Source organism: Mytilus californianus, unplaced genomic scaffold (genome assembly GCF_021869535.1).
Source record: "Mytilus californianus isolate M0D057914Y unplaced genomic scaffold, xbMytCali1.0.p SCAF_6, whole genome shotgun sequence".
Taxonomy (NCBI): domain Eukaryota; kingdom Metazoa; phylum Mollusca; class Bivalvia; order Mytilida; family Mytilidae; genus Mytilus; species Mytilus californianus.
Window position 1 is genome coordinate 112,759,844 of NW_026262712.1, and position 17,918 is coordinate 112,777,761.

At 34.0% G+C, this 17,918-nt stretch overlaps 1 protein-coding gene across 1 annotated transcript in view; it reads left to right on the forward strand.

Annotated features, from left to right (window-relative positions):
* Positions 1 to 6,811, forward strand: part of LOC127704500 (protein artichoke-like) — a 30,243-nt gene extending 23,432 nt beyond the window's left edge. The window contains exon 4 of the mRNA XM_052208591.1: positions 4,596 to 6,811. Within this exon, the coding sequence (XP_052064551.1) occupies positions 4,596 to 5,337 (742 nt within the window). The 3' untranslated portion in view covers positions 5,338 to 6,811. The remainder of the gene's footprint in view (positions 1 to 4,595) is intronic.
* The last annotated feature ends 11,107 nt before the right edge of the window (positions 6,812 to 17,918 follow it).

Genomic DNA, 17,918 nt, shown 5'->3' on the forward strand with positions numbered 1-17,918 from the left:
CAAGTCAAAATATTGTTTTTAGATATTTCTAGCTATCAATCCTGCAAAAACTGTTCTATGAATTTCAAAGTAAGTTTGTAATTGATATATGTGACAGTTTGTAACCTCAGTTGATTAGCATAGATTGAAATGGAAAATATATGTTTGCTTAATGTTCAGTGGCAAATATTTCATGTATAGTAAGAACGAGATCAAGCAAACAAATAGTACAATAGGGAAGTTCTGTCAAGGGCGTGAACTCTGGATTGGCCACCTTCAGATCCCTTAAAGATTTGTTGCTAGACTTTTTTAACGTGTAGTGAGCGTGACAACCTCTGTATACAAAGCACTAGATTTATCATCCCCATTTCGACAAGACAGGGAAACTGTTGAGTATTTATACATCTAACACAATAAAAAAGGGACGATATTCCTGAACAATGTTTTTACACTTATATCTCCTTGCAAAGTACGAATCTTAAATTATGTAAGGCATATGCCACTTAATTAAATTATTGATAACTTTACTTTCAAGAACTGAGAGAGAACGTAACATTGATTAAATAAACATACTTTCTTGATGTAAATCATAAATTTTATAAAGTAGACATTGGCAAAGGTACAAAGAGGTATTGTCCTGTCTTGGCTTATATTTCTATGTCAAATTCACTTTGATTACATAATTATATAACTCAGTTGGCCAATGTGATAGTATTCCCGTCATTAATTTACATGAAAAGCTTGGTTATACACTTAATCAATCCGTTAGATCATTTAATTCTTAACAGAAAAATGTGAGAGTATTCCAAGGCAGATGTGTGTCGCTTGCCGTCTCCAAATCGTATTAGCAGAAATGGTGAAAATGATAACCAATAACATAGTTGTATTTCCATTTTGGTGTACAAACGATGAAACAATTTAGATTCTGAAACTGTGATTGTCTAATTTCAAAGTGTTCCCCGTTTACCAAAATGATAAAACTTCTAAATATTTTTATTTTTTCTATGAACCGCCTCGGTGGTCTCGTGGTAGCGTGTTCACCTCGAGTGCGGGAAGTCGTGGTTTTGAATGTTTGAATCCCGGCCGTGTCAAACCAAAGACTTTAAAATTGGTATTTGCTGTTTCTCCGCTAAGCACGCGGCATTAAGGAGTAAGAGCAAATACTGGTCGGCTCGGAGTCAGAATAATGTGTCCAGGTAAAATGACACGTCTTCCTGTGGACTGTTACCTTGTGAACTAGCACGTTAAAAATCCTGCTCAGCGTGTCGGTCTAGTGCAAAGCAGGATTAATGTTCATATTACATTAACATGTTCTCGTTCCGAATATGCATATTAAATTGCCACTGGACGTAAAGCATCCATCTATCCATCCATTCCCATCATCATCTTTTTTCTATGGTGGTCGATTAAGGCCATTTCGTCTGTCATACTCTATAGGGGGAAAATGCGAAAACGCAAAATGGTTTCACTTCTCGTTTTCGCGATTTCGCGTTTTCGCAATTGTCAATTACTGCCCACTTTTGTCAATCATTTTGTGACTTTTATCTGATTGGATAATGATTAACAATTTGAAGATAACCTGACTGGATAGTATTATTTTCAAGTACAATTATTTTTTTTAAATATAAAGGGGTAGTTATTGAACTACGCGAAAACGCAAAATCGCGAAATTGCGAAAATCCGAAAGCGAAAACGCGAAAACGAGAAGTGAAACCATTTCGCGTTTCGCGCTTTCGACTTCGCGTTTTCGCCCTATAGATTATGAAAGGCGAAATGGCCTTAACCGGCCATCATATATATACGTTTCACTATTTGTGTACACAAAAAAATAACACGACTTGCTAATTTTATAATAACAGATTCATTTGATTTACACGAAAAAAGCAACCGTTGATAATGACGAATATCCCAGGATTTTATGGAAAATGACAACCAACCTTTTGTTTCTTTATACAAAAGGTAATAAAGTGCTAAGCTAATATTTGTAGTATCACAATTTAAAAGATGTCAGATCTTAGAATAAAAATACTGCTATGATAATCATAAACAATCATGAAGAAGATCATATTCGATACTACGTTAACAAATATTTTGTGTTTGTACGACAAGACCTATAATACAAACAGTTTTAATTCAATGATACGGCCTATACAAATATATGCCATGCTTTCTTTTTCTACTTTTATGAATGAATAAGAGGAGGCATGAGATTTAGGTCAATGAAACAGTATCCCAACAACTCCAACACATATATCTCAAAGTCTACATAAGTCCAAGAAACTGTTTAAACTATTTGTCAAGTCAGGCTAATAGGCCTGAGACTGGGGTGTCATACAGTTGCCCTTTTCTGGTGAATCATTCACACTTTGTGTAGAATGTCCGAACAATTTACACTGCATGTACATTTTCTTTGTCAAAGATGTGCTGTTATGTTACTGGGTCGTTGACAAGAACCCCCTCATCTGTTTTTTTTTTTTTTCATTCTTAACATGTGTTTTCATGTTCCTGTCTTATTGCCCTTTTGGTTCTATCACCGTCGTGATGTTTGACAATAACCCAAGTTATAAAACGCCTTTATCAAGGTCATAGTACTGCTTTAATGTTTTCTTCCTTCGGTTCACCTTAATGTACTTTTCAAATTATTATTATGTCTACCTATAAGCATCAAAGCATATTTAACTTATAAAAATGCACAAATAACGGTGAAAATGAAGTAAACGAAGATAATTAATAACCGTTACATAATAGCAAATCATTCAAAACTAATAAATATAACAAAACCAATAAAAATTAAGACGATATAAATGCAATGTTAGTTTTACCCAATAGCAGTTAATTGATTGATAACAGTCAAAATAATCTTTTAATGGAGTCATGGTTTTGTAATAAGTGATTAATCACACATGATTGTATATAATTCAACTAATGTTTTTTTTTCAACACGAGCACACTACTTACTATTCTTCCGATCCTACTGACAGACAGGATGTAAATAGAATACCTTGATAAAGGAGGTATTGACAATTCACTTGGAAACTCAACATATTCACCCAAGACACCTCCTAAAGAGGAAATCTCGATTAATCATACCAGTTCTGTTCTATGTTCCTTTGGAATTCCAACCAAAGATAAAGAACTAGACCTTCCTTCACTGTATTGGATACCTAATTAACATAATTGTCCTAAAAGCAACGCAATATTGGTGGGACTTCCAAGTGCTCCACGATACTTTTTTATGAAGTATTAATATCTATTTTATCAGCAAAGCCGTGGTTCAGAGTTATTGCGAAACTGCCAATGATGTGGATACTAAAACATTCCAAATATCTGTTAATGTACATAAAATATAAGTGACCTTCCTCTGCAAAAGTATAAAACATTTGACTATTCTACCCTTTACACAGGTATTCCTCATTTCAAACTAAAAGATTAGTCTTAATTTGTTTCATAAAAAAATAATGACCAACGTAGCTACAAGTGTCTTGTTTTAGGAAGGGACAAACCATCATACTTTGTAAGAACCACTCGGATTCAAACTAAAAAAAAATAAATCTGAAACTTACATTATCAAGATGCTTGATATTAAATCAAGGGTTCCAAGTAGTGAAGTTAAAGTCATTCCTTCAAAAAATGTTACGGACACCATCACGAGTTGCTTGACCGTTATGGAATATCTGTTTCACAGATGAGGACTGATATGTTCAAATTGTTGTAACCATATTCCTGTTCTCTTTTCCTCGAATGTGACATCACCGAGTAACACTCTTCAAAGAGTTTGACATACATGAGCAACATGACGGCTACCACTAGTTGAGCAGGATCAGCTTACCCTTCCAGAGCACCCGAGTCCAGTCCTGGTTTTGGTGGTGTTCGTGTTGCTCAGTCTTTAGTTTTCTATGTTGTGTTTTGTATACTGTCTTTTGATCGTTTCTCGTTTTTTGCCATGCCATTGTCAGTTTCTCATCGACTTATGAGTATGAATATCCCTTTAGTATCTATCGTCTCTATTTTACTTACTATCATATACATATATACATTGAACTTCACCCACTACACTTCATGACTGTTCTTTTCTTTGCTTTAATTTTATATGAAATCATACTCCCTCATAGTTTTAGTTAGCTGTGGGAGTCTAATCGTTGGTCCTACCCTTCAAACAATTCATTTTACTAGTGTTGTAACTATGGAAGTCCAATTGTTAGTCAGACGATTCCGATAATGCATTGTTCCAGTCCTTTAACTATGGTAGCCCAGTCGTTAGTTAGCCGATTCCGATAATGTACTATATCAGTCTAGTAACTGTGAAAGCCATATCGTTCGTTCGTCCATTCCGATAATAAAATTTATCAGTATTGTAAAAATTGAGTCCAATAGTTCGTCTGGCGATTACGAAAATACATTTTACCAATGTTGTCCATTTATTAAGTGTTCAGATTATAACTGACATTTAAACCAAAAAAGAAAGAAAGAAAGAAAGAAAACCATGAATAAACGGCCATTCAAATTTTAGGACACGAGAATATAATAATCTATTTTAACACTGTATATGATACCATGTTATATTCTAAGACCATGACCAGTACTATTTCATTAATTACATGTATTATTATTTACAGGTCAGTTGGGAAGGAAATGATGAAGAAACACGTGACAGTCTATAGGAACCGTGGAGATTATGTCGTTGATGGTGTTATGTTGACCCCAGATTGGGCTTTGGTACCTGCAGGTGCCCTGAGATACCTTTCCGATGCAGATATACACGTCAAAATAGGACGTGGTAAAACGTCCTATAAAATATCACACATAGTGGTACATCCTCTACTGTCACTTGGTATGCAGCAATTTAACGTTGCTCTTTTACGTCTAGTTCAAAAGAAATCGTCACCTCTTATAGATCATCAGTGTATTATTGCAGAAAAACAATTCAAATCGCTTTCACAAGTTTTACCTGTTTTCTATGTCTCAATTCGATTGGATGGGAAGAAACCAAAAACTAAATTAAAAATAAGAAAGGGTAAAGTTAATCACAAATGTGCTAATGACCAAGATTATATCTGTGGTATACTCAAAGGAAATAAAAAAGATGTTATAACATCAGTGGATGGATCTCCACTGTACATAGGACACTCTAGTAACCTCCGACTTGCTGGCCTCGGAACACATTCATGGAGTAACCAAAAAAGTCAGTATATATTCATTCCTCTATGGACTATTTCGGACTGGGCTGATGATATCATGATAGAGTTTAACGAGAAATGTAAAAAAAATAATAAAAGTGGTAAACTCTTTTGTAAAGAACTAAAATTACCTTCAGCAGACGAACTTTACATGAAAATTCATAAAACGGAACAGCACTGAGACTCGTCTACAATTATTGAGACCCTGGATTATATCGAAAAGCGATTATAAGTTCGAGGTTGTGATTTAATATATACCAAAGAAATAAGGAAATAATCCAGTACGTTAGATTACCTAAACTGTTATTGTTAGTATCCAGTCAAGTTCCTCTTTGATTCATTGAAATATAAGATCACAGAAAACCAACAGTTATAAGGGAGATAATTTTGTGTCCTAATTTTAGTGCCATATTTTATATTGATAAAATCCTGACATTATTGTATGTTGTAGCCTAAATCAAACGTAATGAGAATCTCAACGAAAAAAAACAATGTCAAGTTCAAAAATAATTTAGGAAAAATTACTTTTAATTATCCTGCTTCTTAGTTTGTCTGATATGTATATAGAAGATGATGTATAATTTAAACTTACCAATACGATATGTGCGTCTTACATGAAAACTATTATCAGAAAGACTATTTAAAAGGCAAAATAACATACTCTTATGTTAAAGGATACGAACAATCTTATGTACAGGTCTGAGCATGAATACGATTGAAATCAATGTATCAATTATCTCAAATGATGACACGGTTCAGAACATGATTATAGTACTGTGGATTCATTTATTTTCGTGGGTATCAATTTTTGTGGAAAGAGAAAGGCATTTCGTGGTATACGTAAATTCGTGGATCGCTGTCTCAAACAAAAATGTTTCAGGTACAAAAATTAGTGGATCTCTGTTTGAATAATCAATAAATCAAAAGATAGAAATTCATTGAAAATAGTTTGAATTGTCATAATCGTCGCTCGGTCATTCTAGGTTAGAGTGTTCATTTAAACCTTTGATTACAAGCGTGGACAAAGGTAACTAACTATTTGTTTGTTTTACAATTGATAATTTCTTGTTAAAATTTTGAAAATATGGTATTTAAAGCCCTTTGATGTACAACTGATTGAGCTATTTTAAGCAGTCATTAAAAAATGATCAAAAGTAAGAAACACGCTTATGATTGGTTAGACGAAAAAGTTGATTGACATGTTGTCAAGTTGTTCATCTGTCTTGTTTAGGTATAAATAACTCCCATCATCGGTAGCTTATTGAAGCGTAAGTGTATTAGTCTTCAAAATTTGTAGAAATGGTCAGTTCCTAAAGGATTTAGTACCTACCATTCTGTTTTTTTCCGGGGTTAACATAATCGAACATTGACGTTGAAATGAGGATAGGACCGGGAAGTGGAGATTATTTGTGGTCCTGTTCACCGTTTTTCTAGTTATCTGGTATAAGGTCACCACCTAATTTCTGCTTGGCGTTGTATATATGTGTGAACATTTTCCTACGTACAACACTTTAGCAGCATTCATTTAAATGATAGTTGTGTAAATATATTATCATGATTGTCTTTCAGTACATTGTATACTTGTTAATACCGTGTTATATTATAATGTCTTGTTATGCAGGTATTTTACTAATAAAACAGATTTTGTAACCATCTTCAATTATACTTTTTTGCTACAAGCACTACAACTGCAAAAAGATAATCTGTACATTGTAAATGCTGGTTTAGTCCACAAACAAATTAACACTAAATCCAAGCCAAGGTGTTTTAAAAGTCCAGATAAAACGAACATACTTCTAATTTAGTAGATGCATCTTTTCATTAATATAACACAAACCAAAAAGTCCGGGAAAATTTTTCATACTTCAAATAAACTCATCATAGATATCAGGCTTAGAACTTTGTACGCCAGACGCACGTTACGTCTGCAAAAGACTCATCAGTGACGCTCGAATAAAAGAGTCGGTCAAATGCGGTATCCGGATTTTTGTAAAATGTACACATTATGTACTTGTACGCTTTCATCCCTTTTAACATTTTGTACGTAAAGCATCAAATAAAATATGTATCCTTTTGACCATAAATAATTCTAAATTACAATTGAAGGCAAATTTTGAACGTTTGCTGTCTAGTTTAAATAATGATCTCCTGGCACAAAACATTTGTTAAACAGATTTATAAGCTGTATGCTATTATCTGTCTTAGACAAAAATGATGATGATATGTTACTTAACTTAAGACATTACATTATAAAGCCTTCAGCTAATTGTACTAAATAATTTTAATTCTTTCTTAAAATATATCAAGGTGATTAAAGAAGGAAACAAAGTGTGTAACTACAGAATATGTAATTTGTTTTGTATCAATTTGTATTACATTAGGTACGAATGACAGGAGATGTGGGGCCTACGCCAATGAGACAACGGGCTTATGCCAATGAGACAACGGGCTTACGCCAATGAGACAACGGGCTTACGCCAATGAGACAACGGGCATACGCCAATGAGACAACGGGCTTACGCCAATGAGACAACAACTCAACAACATGTTTTCCATACTTTTAGACATGTTTAGTCCTTTTAAAATCCGACATTAGTGAAGTTATTCCAGTTGTCAGTGTACAGAAAACCCAATATTCAACGAGTATTTTACATCGTATGGCGTCAAGGTATTTAAGCATATTAGACCAAATAAAACTGCATTTATTTGTTAATTTTGAGCCGAATTTAATGATATTGACATTTTAAATGTATACTTACAGTAGTAACATTTATTTGATAACATAAAATTGTTACGCCGTATCTGACTACCACCTATAAAAAGACCTACCGTTGATTGTCAAGTTAAAGACAAAAAGAGGTGAGATATACAAAGGGTACTTTCAAATCTAATATGAAGAATTTAAAGAACTCGCTATTTTTAATATATGCGTATTTTTTCTAGTATCTCATGTGATTATTGCCTTATCGCCATCCACGAATATCCTTTCCTGTTTTTTCGTCACTACCATTTAATGGAAAATATGTTTCATTTATGTAATGCCAAAAGTTTCATATAATAAAAATAATCAGTTAAGAAAAAGTGTAAAGCCAACTATCTTGATAGAAGAAATGTTTGACCCTACTGTCTGTACATACTTCACACGCTTTAAAAATTTTTCTACACAACTGGAGTGTAACAGTACACCAAAAACATAGAGATATATTTCACAGAATTCACTTTATACAAAGATGAAGTCATAGTACACCAGAAATACACAGGCAAATACCAAGGGGACTCTTTACATCACAGTAAAGTTACATACACCTGAAACACAGAGGCACATTTCATAAATGACTCAAAATACAACAGTGAAGTTACAGTACATTCGAAACACAGAGACACATTTTACAATTGACTCTAAATACAACAGTAAAGTTACAGTACATACGAAGCACAGAGATAAGACTTCCAATACAGTACACCAGAAACACTGAGGCAAAATTCATAAAACAGATAAGTTACATTACGCCAGGAAATCAGAGGGCACAATTCACAGAGGACTCTGAATACAACAGTTAAGTAACAGTACACCAGAAATATAGAGGTAAATGCCATAGAGGACTCAATATACAACAATAAAGTGATAGGTCACCAGAAACAATGATGCACATTTTATAACTGAACATCAGGTAGGGTACAGTACACCATAAACACTGCGGCACATTTTATAACTGAACATCAGGTAGGGTACAGTACACCATAAACACTGTGGCACATTTTCAAATGTATTTGAATACAATAGTAAAGTTACAGTACACCAGAAACACAGATTCATATATAACATAGGTCTCTGAATACAAGAGTATAGTTCTGGTACATTAGCATCACAGAGGCACAGTTGATACCGAACACGTTATACAACATCAATTCCTAGCATACATGAAACATGAAAGTACTATTCAATGGAGGAAACTGTTTACAGTAAATACTATCAATATATTTAATGAAGTTTGAAGTTAAAATATTTGATTATTATTTCCTCGATCGGCTCCCATGATTTTATTAATGTGGTATCAAATTCATTTATCAACGCATCTGCTTGATATTATTATCTTATAATCCATATCTGTACATGTTGCTGTAATAGACACAGGTGTTACTTTGAAGATATTGCAGGGAACCTTGCATGAAGAAAATAGATATATTTGAAAACTGATTAGAAAAAGTTAGAATCAAGTAATACATTTTCCTAAATCATTGACAATAATCATGCTGACAGAAGTCGACAGTTCTCTGAAGGAACTTTCTGACAGGTGTTTCCTGTCTTACAGTATCAAAGTAGCACTATAGTTAATATAGCATACACCATTTTATATTTTTGTCTGTTCATTAACTAATATACTGATCATAATCGATCTAATATTTGCACATGTCCCATTTATCATCGACTCTGTAAAGCCCGTAAATTAATAATCGATCAATATATATTAAGATCTTTGAATATTGTTTTATTGGTACTTCTAACTTTGATTGTGTTATAAATAGATTTAAACAGAACTAAATTGGTATTGCTATATAGCTATTAACAATTACGGTTATTTGGCATTGCACAAGTCATGTTTTCATGATAAATTGTTTATGACATCTTTCACTAAATCCATTGGCTGTGTACTGATTGATATTTTTTCTTGGGTACATGTTTATTTTATTAGTTGATATTGACTTTGAATTAGCTTTCATTAACTGCGAGCACTCTCAGATCAGTACTTTGTGTCTTTCGTGATTTTTTCTTGACTTAAAAGCGCACTAAAAATACATAGAAAAGAGAAGCGAGAAGATACTAAATACTCAATCAAAATCAAAAGTCGAAGAAAACCACTCAATATTTTTTGTAGAACGAAAAAAGACAAACGTCTCTTCACATTACACTACATCGAAAACTAGAAAGTCAAGGACATGTACTCTTGAATGTTTAATAGTTCTTTATCCACAAGTGAAAGCCGTCGTAATTATAATTAAACAAAAGAAGGAACGTTTTGATAGTTGTTCTTGTGCTTTGTATTGATCTGACGAGCCAAACCCATTTCAACTGTTTATAGTTTGTTATTATGTAGTGCTGTTACACCACTGTCCCATGTTAGGGGAGGTTAAAGTGCCCTCAAATATGTTTAACCCCGCCATATTATGTATGTGCCTGTCCCAAGTCAGGAGCCTGTAACTTAGTGATTTTCGTGTGTTTCTATATATCATATTTGTTTTTCGTTTATTGTTTTGTACACAAATCAGACAGTTAGTTTTTTCATTAGAAATATTTTACATTTGTCATGTCATGGCTTTTTATAGCTTGCTATGTGGTATGGGTTCTGTTCATTACTTTATTATCTAAGGCTGTACGGTGACCTTTAGTTGATAACTTCTCTGTGGTGTTGAATATATTATCTATCGTTGTCAAATAATCGAGTATTTCAACCAATGTCTAAATGTATTAATTACTTGTTGTTTTAGGTAAAGAACTTTATTGGCAAAACGCGAAAAGTTAACATGTTTGTATAGTTACAATGCATAAATATTTATTTAGTTACAACTTGTAACTAACATTTCAGACACATGTGTGTAACGGACGAAATATGTTTGTATATAATTGGATTAATTATCCATTAAACCAGGCAGACCTAGAACAAATCTTTGATTTAAGGAGACATTGTATGTTAATGGGGATAAATGGAAACATTTTACATACAATACGGTGCATTACAACATGGCAAGAAACAAATTACCGCCTAACTATCATGACATCAAAGCGATAACATGTAATTGTCGCTTAGTTGTAGAGATAATATAATTTAAGGGAAATGTAAGCAATCCGGTGTGAAGTATAAGTCTCTTCACTGTTAATACGATTCATTTATCTTAAAAGAATAAATGGGTTACATCAAACAATAACACTGATAATTTCTGATGTAGGTAATATAGATGGAATGTCTCGCACATATGTTATCAAGCCGAACCCGCGTAGAAGTTTGCAACTTTGATCTAGAAAGCAAAGTATTCCTACGAAAATAAGGGATGCCAGATGTTAAAAGACAGGGAATGAGTAAACAAAAATTGTTGTCTGCTCTATGGTCGGGTTGTTGTCTCTTTGACACATTCCCCATTTCCATTCTCAATTGTATCCTATGATTATAAAAGTATTTGAAAATATCGACAAATTCCACATAAATAACAGAGGCTGATTTAGATTTATAAAGCAAAAGTACCTGAACATGTCCATCAGAATCTAAAAACAACAAACAAACAAATAAACAAATTTCCAAAACATATGAAACAGTTAATTATTTGAAGCTATGAATGTATACAACAATAAGCGCTATTCCAGTTCCTTTGGTTTTGTCGATTTTGTGGTAATGATTAATAAATCATGTCTATATTTTACACTGTATTAATACAGTCGCCAGCTTATTATTATTATTACCTTTACAATGTAGGTGTGTATTCTTGTCTGGTACTAAATAAACAAATTATGATTCAGACGTTAACGTTTTTCGAAGCAACTTTGATCATAACTGTAATTGTTGAATACTTTTATGTCTGTTATTAAACATTATATATAGACCTCTCTCTAGAGTTCCATTAAGAATCAAGTTAAATATACCAAAGATGCAATACATATAATATACCAAAGTATACATTATACGAGCATGCTACAAAATAAAACATTGCTTCAAGTGGTCAATTACATGCTAATGCGGATTAATAGATACAGTTTTCATGTTAATATCCCATAAAATGCAACAATGATATAACTTCAAGGCATGGGACCTACTCATATTCTGACTAATAACGACAACTATATACTTCTTAAGAGTGTAAAATGTGTCTACATGAATTATCCTTAAGTTCGTCATTATACAAAATCTGGAAAAACAAATATATACATTCAAATTAAACGTTACAAAACGCCCTTACAACGATTGAAGTGAAATCTGCTGCTAAAACCAAAGGGTTCATGCAATGTATTGGCTTCCTAAATTAAACAAGAAACATTCATACACTAAATTCATTTTTTACCTTCATCCAGTTTTTGTTCAAACAATTTAAGTGGTTTTCATTGGCTGGTAAAGTTTTATATCTAATGAGAATTTTATGTAGATGTCAAATATGTAATCCTCAATGATATAAACTCATCTGATGGCAAATAAACATAAAGGGTCTAACCGCAGCAGCCAAGAATGTTTAACATCTACATTGTAGTATGATTTGTGTATATACTAATTTCATTACATTTCATGTTAATACCACGAGCCTTTTCACTGAATTTACCGATTTTGCTCTATGATGAAGGTCTTACTGAGACTTAGAAATGAAGTATAACAATAACAAAGTGTTATAAAGAAAAAATACTTCCTGTTTATTGTAACAAATGTAGGTAGTAATTTGTGCCATGAATTAATAGCATATCCTTTCGTGTCCATCATTTAAAGAGCAATGTTAAATCAAGAAGTTACATGTAGTTTCTTTATACTGTAATGATCAGCGTCATATATACAATTATCATTTACGCTGGACACGTTTATATATTCAACATCGATTGAAGCAATAAATATAAAATAAGAAAAATTGGGAAGGATGTAATTCAAATAGGTCTAAAATTGATAGCTGAACCATGTTTAGTCAAATGTTGTTTTACCTTAGATTTACATAAAAGGCTAAATTTTGGTGTCATTTAAACTCAACGAAAACTAAACTACTTGCACGTTGGAATAAACTTCTCGAGTAAACTTCACATGATTCTAAAATTATTATACTTTAGGTTTCTTTTCTGTAAGTCTAAGGTTTCAGTCGTATAATGAAATGAAAGACCTTTTCAGCTACATATAGCTCGATGTACAAGTACATTGTTGGTTTACAAAATATTCCTAGTATGCAACAGCAATAATTATTCAAAGGAGTAAAATTCACATTAGCTACATGTGATACCTTCACTTAAAGTTCTACGGACGCAATCATGATGAAAATATCTTTGTCGCAGATGACCACTGATTTATTCTAATTGTCATAAATACAATGCCATCATCTTTTTTCCTCGATTATGACCGCCAAACAATTAGTTGTCATCTACAACACACGACGGACGGCACTAGAGAGACAGGATCTGACCATCCGTCCAGAGCAACTGAAATCCCCCCTATGTTTTTGGTAAGGGTACGTATAACTTTTATTTTTTATTTTTAGTGTTTTTTAGACTTGTCCTATCATTTTTGCCGTTTTTCTTCTTTTTTTTTTGCATGTCTTTTGGCATTGTCTGTTTTTCTTCAACATATAAGTTTTGATAATCGCCTTGTTCTCTTCTGCTCTCTTTTAACTCAGAACTCCAATAACCAGTACTCTGACGTATACCCCACATTTCCTTTAACTCAGAACTCCAGAAACCAGTACTCTGACGTATACCCCACATTTCCTTTTACTCAGAACTCCAGAAACCAGTACTCTAACGTATACCCCACATCTCCTTTAACTCAGAACTCCAGAAACCAGTACTCTGACGTATACCCACATTTCCTTTAACTTAGAACTCCAGAAACCAGTACTTTGACGTATACCCCACATTTCCTTTAACTCAGACCTCCAGAAACCAGTACTCTGACGTATACCCCACATCTCCTTTAACTCAGAACTCCAGAAACAAGTACTCTGACGTATACCCCACATCTCCTTTAACTCAGAACTCCAGAAACCAGTACTCTGACGTATACCCACATTTACTTTAACTCAGAACTCCAGAAACCAGTACTCTGATGTATACCCAACATCTCCTTTAACTCAGAACTCCAGAAACAAGTACTCTGACGTATACCCCACATCTCCTTTAACTCAGAACTTCAGAAACCAGTACTCTGACGTATACCCCACATCTCCTTTAACTCAGAACTTCAGAAACCAGTACTCTGACGTATACCCCACATTTCCTTTTACTCAGAACTCCAGAAACCAGTACTCTGACGTATACCCCACATCTCCTTTAACTCAGAACTCCAGAAACCAGTACTCTGACGTATACCCACATTTCCTTTAACTCAGAACTCCAGAAACCAGTACTTTGACGTATACCCCACATTTCCTTTAACTCAGAACTCCAGAAACCAGTACTCTGACGTATACCCCACATCTCCTTTAACTCAGAACTCCAGAAACAAGTACTCTGACGTATACCCCACATCTCCTTTAACTCAGAACTCCAGAAACCAGTACTCTGACGTATACCCACATTTCCTTTAACTCAGAACTCCAGAAACCAGTACTCTGACGTATACCCCACATCTCCTTTAACTCAGAACTCCAGAAACAAGTACTCTGACGTATACCCCACATCTCTTTTAACTCAGATCTCCAGACACCAGTACTCTGACGTTAACCCCACATCTCCTTTAACTCAGAACTCCAGAAACCAGTACTCTGACGTATACCCCACATTTCCTTTAACTCAGAACTCCAGAAACCAGTACTCTGACGTATACCTCACATCTCCTTTAACTCAAAATTCTAGAAACCAGTAATCTGACGTAAACCACACATCTCCCTTACCTCAGAACTCCAGACACCAGTACTTTGATTTATACCTTACATTTCCTTTAACTCAGAACTCCAGAAACCAGTACTCAGACGTATACCCCACATCTCCTTTAACTCAGAACTCCAGAAACCAGTACTCTGACGTATACTCCACATTTCCTTTAACTCAGAACTCCAGAAACCAGTACTCTGACGTTTACCCCACATTTCCTTTAACTCAGAACTCCAGAAACCAGTACTCTGACGTATATCCCTCATTTTCTTTAACTCAGAATTCCAGAAACCAGTACTCTGACATATACCCCACATCTCCTTTAACTCAGAACTCCAGACACCAGTACTCTGACGTATACCACACATCTCCTTTAACTCAGAACTCCAGAAACCAGTACTGTGACGTATACCCCACATCGTCTTTTGTTCGTATAAAATCAAACACATGATGACATGATAGTTCTGTATGATGAAAAAGTCAGTTTAAAGACTTTATTGATATAAAATCCAAAATCTGGATTGTCATCAACACACAAACAAAGAACAAACATTAATCATTACAATCAATTATATTTACATAAAATGGTAGTATTTATGTTTAATATATCTACATGATAGTTCTGTTACATGAAAACCCCACATCTCCTTTAGTTCGTATAAAATCAAACTCATGATGACATGATAGTGCTGTTTTATGAAAACCCCACATCTCCTTTAGTTCGTATAAAATCAAACGTATGATGACATGATGGTTCTGTTGCATGAAATGTACAGACTAAAATGTCTACATCTGTTTACACTACAACATAATATATACCATATATTTTAACGACAGAATTATGTAAACGTGAGTAAGTACACGTGTGTTTGTGTGGGCTCATAAGACAGATTATAAAGGTATAAAAGAAGATATTAACATAGGTAGACAAAGCAGAACTCTGAATTATTACAACTGGAATGTAAACTTCCTGCAGATTTTTTTTAGATATATGTGATATAGCTTGGAAGATGAAATAAAACTTCAATGACGGTTCATAACATTTGTCAAAAGGAATTTTCTTCCTACAAAAAAGATCCTAGAGAAGAGAAGAACATCAATAAAACATGGTCTCTTTCATTGTAGTCAAATATGTTGAGGGGTTATGTGTCATGAATTAATACATCACACCGTTTTTTTAAATAAAGTTAGAAGAGATCATCATGAGCTTTGATTTATGATTTTAAAGAACATGGCCATAATGAAGCAAAGTTTTAGTTTTAAGTTAAGGGTCAAGGATTAGTGCATACTACCTTGCTGTATTAAAAGATTCTAGATAATAGATTGAGTAATTAATTTTAAAGCCCTCTCCATTTCGGGGCTTATATCCACAACAGAATGTACACATGTACGTGTATGATATGAATAGATAGTATTTGTTGGTACAAAATGGATATATAAAAATGTTTGTTTCAACCCATTTTTGGCTTTGTAAAATGAAGAACAAATTAATGCACCCCTAAAAAAATTGTTGAATTGTCAGCCAAAAGGAAGAAGACCCAGACCGTCTTTCACCTTCCTGGATCTGCCTATGATTAAGTTGTACGAGATATAACTATAGTTAGTACATTGTATCTCCGAATTTCAGTGCAAATGAAGGTATTTTTGGCATATACATTTTGTACTATATGATCATGAGAAAATGGTACAAAATGTATGCCAGGGAATTATGAATGTTTTGTCTTATTATTAAGCAATAGTGTGTTCGGATCATCACAAGTGTTATATATTCTGTCTGTGTGACCAGTTCTTGTCGTATTCCTGTCAGCACATGACATCTGGCATGGCTACAACGTCAATACTACAGTGTTGTTTCTAAATAGATTACACACAAGAGAGAATAGTTGGAATAAAACCTTGAATAACATTGACAGACAAGTAATCCGTTCAACATACACATTGTACACATATCAATAAAATGAGATGAGGAATAAACGCCGCTAATATTAAACCCAACAACACAAGTTAACTAAAAGGTAAACATATACACGTTATCGCACGGGTCTCTTGCAACTATGGTCACTACCTACTTATGCCGTTACCGAAAGCTATAAAAGGGTTAATTGCAAATGAATCAACCGGGACACCAACTATTTGCCAACAACACGAAAGTCTCAGTATTGAATTATAACAGGAACGCCGAATATCTGACAATAATACCAAACTCTCAGATGCGACACATAACAGAGACGCGGAATATATAACAACAACTCCACAGTTCCAGTAGCGAAACATGACAGGGACGCCGAATATTTGACAACAACACCAAACTCTCAGAAGTGACACATAACAGAGACGTGAAATATCTAACAACTTCACAAGCATATCAATTATATGGTCATTTTTATAAATTTCCTGTTACAAAACTTTGAATTTTTCGAAAAACTAAGGATTTTCTTATCCCAGGAATAGATTACCTTAGCCGTATTTGGCACAACTTTTTGGAATTTTGGGTCCTCAATGCTCTTCAACTTTGTACTTGTTTGGCTTTATAACTGTTTTGATCTGAGCGTCACTGGTTAGTCTTATGAAGACGAAACGCGCGTCTGACGTATTAAATTATAATCCTGGTACCTTTGATAACTATATTCAGTAGCGAAACATAACAGGGACGCCGAATATCTGACAACAACCCCAAAATATCAGTAGCAAAACATAACAGGGACGCCGAATATCTGACAACAACACCAAAATATCAGTAGCAAAACATAACAGGGACGCCGAATATCTGACAACAACACCAAAATATTAGTAGCAAAACATAACGGAGACGTAGAATATATGACAACAACCCCAAAATATCAGTAGCAAAACATAACAGGGACGCCGAATATCTGACAACAACCCTAAAATATTAGTAGCAAAACATAACAGAGACGCCGAATATATGAAATCAAAGTCTCTGTAGCAAAACATAACAGAGACGCCGAATTGCTGACAACTACACCAAAGTCTCAATATCGAAACATAACAGAAACGCCGGATTGCTGACAACAACACCAAAGTCTTAGTAGCAAAACATAACAGAGACGCCGAATATATGAAATCAAAGTCTCTGTAGCAAAACATAACAGAGACGCCGAATTGCTGACAACTACACCAAAGTCTCAATATCGAAACATAACAGAAACGCCGGATTGCTGACAACAACACCAAAGTCTTAGTAGCGAAACCATATA